Source organism: Condylura cristata, unplaced genomic scaffold (genome assembly GCF_000260355.1).
Source record: "Condylura cristata isolate star-nosed mole 26May11 unplaced genomic scaffold, ConCri1.0 scaffold00013, whole genome shotgun sequence".
NCBI classification, from domain to species: Eukaryota; Metazoa; Chordata; class Mammalia; order Eulipotyphla; family Talpidae; genus Condylura; species Condylura cristata.
Genome location: NW_004567114.1, coordinates 5,846,289 through 5,850,704, shown reverse-complemented (window position 1 = coordinate 5,850,704; position 4,416 = coordinate 5,846,289). Strand labels below are relative to the sequence as shown.

Genomic DNA, 4,416 nt, shown 5'->3' with positions numbered 1-4,416 from the left:
GGGGCGCACAAACTGGGTGCAGACCCCACGTCTGCATGGCCAGTGTCTCTCTCTCGCCCCAGCTTCCTCCTCTTTAAAGGTACAGGTACGTTAATGCCAAACCCTGAGAGTTGGTCAATAAAATGTGGCTTCTCGCGTGCCGGCCCGGGGCCAGGCTTGGCGAGCAGGAAGCGAAGGTGCTCTTGTTCCGGGTCACGGTCCCACTGCCTCCTGTGGCAGCACCCGCTGCTGGGTCTGGTGGCACTTCCAAGCTCTTGCAAGTCATGATTGTTCTGGAATCTAGAAAGTCCTACAAATAATAACTGTCTACACCTGTTTGAGGCGAACAAGAATGAGCAGGACAAACACCAGTGAGTAACTTGTTATATATTACAACTGTATTTATATGAAAGTAATGAAAATATCAATTCTCTTTTTAAAAAAGGTTATGCAAACAAGCAGATTCTATGGCATTATTATCAAAGTTTAGAAAACATAGAGACACCCCCGCTTCCCCAGGCCGCACAGGGCAGCTGTTCCCTTCCCCACAGGTAACACACCTGCAGCAGGTAGCACACCTGACAGCGGGCGGCCTGCTCTTCTTTCTGCAGCTACTGATATCCCAGTACTGGGCAGGGCGTCCCCGGCAGGCAGTGGTGACCTGAGTCAACTCTGGCCCTGCTCATTTGCTGTGCTGTCGTGGGGAAGTTAGTTCCTCTCTCTGGGCCTCAGCCATCCAGCCTGGGGAGGGGGCACGTGGGAATGGTTTCACCTGCTGACAACCCAGGGGGCACCTGGGCACAGCTGTCGCCGGTGGGGAAGCCAGCCAGAGGCTTGGCTTCTCAGTGAGAGAAAGCTGGCTGGGTCACCGCGACTTGTAAAGAGTGGCACCAAGCATTTTCCTTCCAGGAAAAAATTTGCATCCAGTTATAAAGCACTTGGGCCCTTCAGTATCCCCAGGAGGAGGGGACGTGTGTCCAGCCTCAGAGCCCCTGTGTGCCAGGCCCCGCTGGCCCAGCCCTGGGTGCGAGTCCAGGGTCCTGGTCCCTGATGGGGGCACCCGTGGGACAGGCTGACAGAGGCCAGCCTCTTCCCAACATGGAGGGCAGCCCCTCAGACTGCTGCTCTGTGTCTCGCGTCCTTGCTCCCTGGTCCCCGGCAGGGCAGGCGCCCCCTTGTGTCCCGAGCTGGAGTGGACACTCAGCCATAGGGCGCGGGGGAGGGGTAGCGGCCTCCTTAGCTGGCTGTGGAAAGCCGTCCACCAGCCTGGGACCTCCCTGTCTCCAGCATGGCCCCCAGCAGGTGTGGCCCTTTCCCTTTCGTGGGGCCTTGGCGGGGGGCATGGTCTGCGCTGAGCAGTCGGGTGCAGGCTCTGCACCCCGAGGCCCTTCATGAGCTTCTGCGGGCCGGGGTCTGCCCGCTGCCTGCCCTCCCTGGGTGTCACCTGCCCCAGCCTGCCTTCACGGGCTGGCGCCTTTCCGCTCCGATGCTCGGCGTCTTCCGCCGCCGCCTGCCATGCCCCACCCGCACGTGGTCTGCACGATCCCTGCGCAGCTCCTCTGGGGTGGGAACTCAGGGCCTTTCGCTACCCCCCTGGGCTTCTGCCTCCTCCCCAGGGCGGAAGGCAGACCGTGGGGACCACCAGCTGCTGCTCGGGGCCCCCCAAAATGGAGGTTGCATATAAAACTATACAGACTGAGCATTTACACAGCACATATACAAGTTCTATACATCATTCCCTCGTCAGAGTCCACATTTGGTATAAATAGACCGACACAGCGCTGTAGAAAGTCCTTTCGCCCCGGGACGTGGCGACAGTGGTTACCCTGATGCAGCTCTCAGGTCCGGAGTCCCGTGGACCCGACACTGCCCGCGTCCGGTGTCCCCGGCGTCCTCGCAGGAGCCCTGGCGACGAGGGCGGGCGCGCGGCTAGGTGGGCGGGGGCCCGTGGTAGCGCAGCATGAGCCGGAAGGAGCGCGCGAACGTGTTGGCCAGGGTGCAGCTGCGGCCCTCGCGCCCGGCGGGCAGCAGGAAGAGCAGCAGCAGCAGCAGCAGCAGCAGCAGCTGCAGAGGCAGCGCCACGCGGCACACCTTCCAGAAGCAGGAGCCGCGTCCCCGCCGCCGCGTCTGCGGAACCCAAGTGGGAGACGTGAGCAGGCGCGGCCCGGCGGGCGGCGCCATGGCCGGCGCGGCGGAGAGGCTGACGCACAGTCTGTTTTCCCATCTTGAAGTGGGGCTCATGCAGTTTGGCCAGAGACAAAGCCCCCGGGGTTTCTGCGAACCATTCAAGGCCTCCAATAAAGTGATGGACTCTGGGCCCTCCCTGGTGGCCCAACAGGTCAGGACGCAGCACTGCAGGCCAGGGGCAGCCGCTTCAGTGCGAGCTCCAGCCCGGCCCCAGGTGACCCACAGGGCGCGGCAGACCTCGCCTGACCCGCCCGCTGCTCCCCTCAGCAGTGTGCTTCGTCCATCTGCCTGTTCTGCTCCCCGCTCTGTCTCTGGTGAACCCTCTCACCGCCCCTGAGCCTCTGGACTGTACCCCAGTTCTGTATGCATCAATAAATAATAAATCTTTTTTAAAAAAGTGATAGACTCTGGCCCTCCCTGGTGGCGCAGAGGGTTAAAGCACAGCACTGAGAAACTAAAGCCACTTCCGCATGAGTTCGATTCCTGCCTGCCCCGGAGGTGACCACATGGCGTGGCAGACCTCTCCTGACCCGCCCGCTGCTCCCCTCAGCAGTGTACTTCATCCATCTGCCTGTTCTGCTTCCCGCTCTGTCTCTGGTGAATCCTCTCACCCTCTGCATCTCTGGGCTGTACCCCAGTTCTGTATGAATAAATAAATAAATCTTTTTTTTTAAAAAAAAGTGATAGACTCTGGCGACAACGCTCTTTGGCTATGAGTTTGGGGGTGGGGCTTGGGGGCCACTGGGGAGGGCACTCAGCTTTTCTGACCTTCCACTCTGCACCCACACAGAGGGCGCCAAGTGGCACCTACCTGCCAGGGCTGCTGTCACTATCACTATGCAACATTCATAGCACATCTTACACGTGTCACCATCCCTGTCACAATTCCAGAGGGACTGTCTGGGTTGTAGCTTCCGAGCAGCAAAGGATGACTGCCCAGGAAAGAGAAGGGGCGGTGGGGTGCTGGGCAGGGGCCCAGCCCGGGGACCAGGCTGATGGGCTCTAACATAGCCTCTGTCACATACTTGCTCTGTGACCCTGGGCGAGTCCAGGGCCTCTCTGAGCCCTCACGCTGCAAAACGGGGATAAAGCACCTGCCCCCTTTGGCAGGGTGTGAGACTCAGAGCAAAGTGTTAGTGTGCGTGTACACACTAATCAACAATACGTCTTACTGTGCCATGAGTGTAGCACACGCCTGCGGGTTTGCTGAAGAAGCAAAGGTTCCTTCTTCCAGCAGCCATGAGCTACAGTCCGGAAGTGAGGACAGTGGCGGGGTGATGGTGGCGATGACAGGGTGGGTGACGGTGAGAGTGGCAGTGGTGACGGGGTTGGGGGTGGCGAGGAGGAAACATTACTAAATGCCGACGTTGCCAGAGGGCCTAGCCTGGCACCTCCGTCTCTCTGCCTCTCAGACCCGAATCACCTCACCCACTCACCTGCCCCAACTACCTCTAGATAAAACATTTGACCCTGTGGTTTCAGCCTCAAATATCCTCACCTGACAGAGTCTTTTGACAGTGACCTTGAGGAAACACACTTCTTATCACCCACAGATGGATAAGCACGCCCGGTCATGCATACTTCAGCAGTGACCTTGGGAGGGTGGTGTGGGGTGAAGAATCCAGCCAGCTTGGAGTGGGGTGTGTCCACACGGCTCCTCCAGCTGCCAGGGTCAGGCCCTGCCGGGCTGTGGTCTCGCCTATCTGCTGGACTCATATCAGGCCGCCTCTATCTGGGGGGGCTCTGACTTCACTCTCTGACCTTTCTTGTTGATGGTGCCTGACTTCAAACCTCTGATCCACCCGGGAAAGGAAAGAAGGCCCCAGGTGTGGGCTTATACCACAATGAAACACCTGTCATTAAGGGTCCCCTCAGGGGGAGGATTTGCTCACAGGTGGCCTCTTTGCGTTCGCCCCATTCTCAGAGCGATGCTCATTTGAGTACCCTCTGCGGAACCGTCTTTGAAGGTCCAAACTGTATCCGCCTTTCCAAGTGCCGACAAGGGTGGGTTCCTTCAAAGGACTCCGCTGCCTGCCCAGCGGCTGTTCACCTGTAGCTCGTGGCCACACCTGAAGGGACTTCAAAGATATTTTTGTGGCCCTCCCTGGTGGCGCAGTGGGTTAGAGCACAGCTCTAAGAAGCTTAAGCCACTTCCGCATGAGTTCGATTCCTGCCTGCCCTGAAGCGACCACATGGCGCGGCAGACCTCTCCTGACCTGCCCGCTGCTCCCCTCAGCAGTGTGCTTCATC

General features: G+C 59.2%; 1 protein-coding gene across 1 annotated transcript in view; it reads right to left on the bottom strand.

Moving 5' to 3' along the window:
* Positions 1-355: 355 nt before the first annotated feature.
* SYNE3 (spectrin repeat containing, nuclear envelope family member 3) overlaps positions 356-4,416 on the bottom strand; it is a 41,195-nt gene continuing 37,134 nt past the window's right edge. Inside the window, exon 18 of the mRNA XM_012724659.1 lies at positions 356-2,106. Within this exon, the coding sequence (XP_012580113.1) occupies positions 1,909-2,106 (198 nt within the window). The 3' untranslated portion in view covers positions 356-1,908. The remainder of the gene's footprint in view (positions 2,107-4,416) is intronic.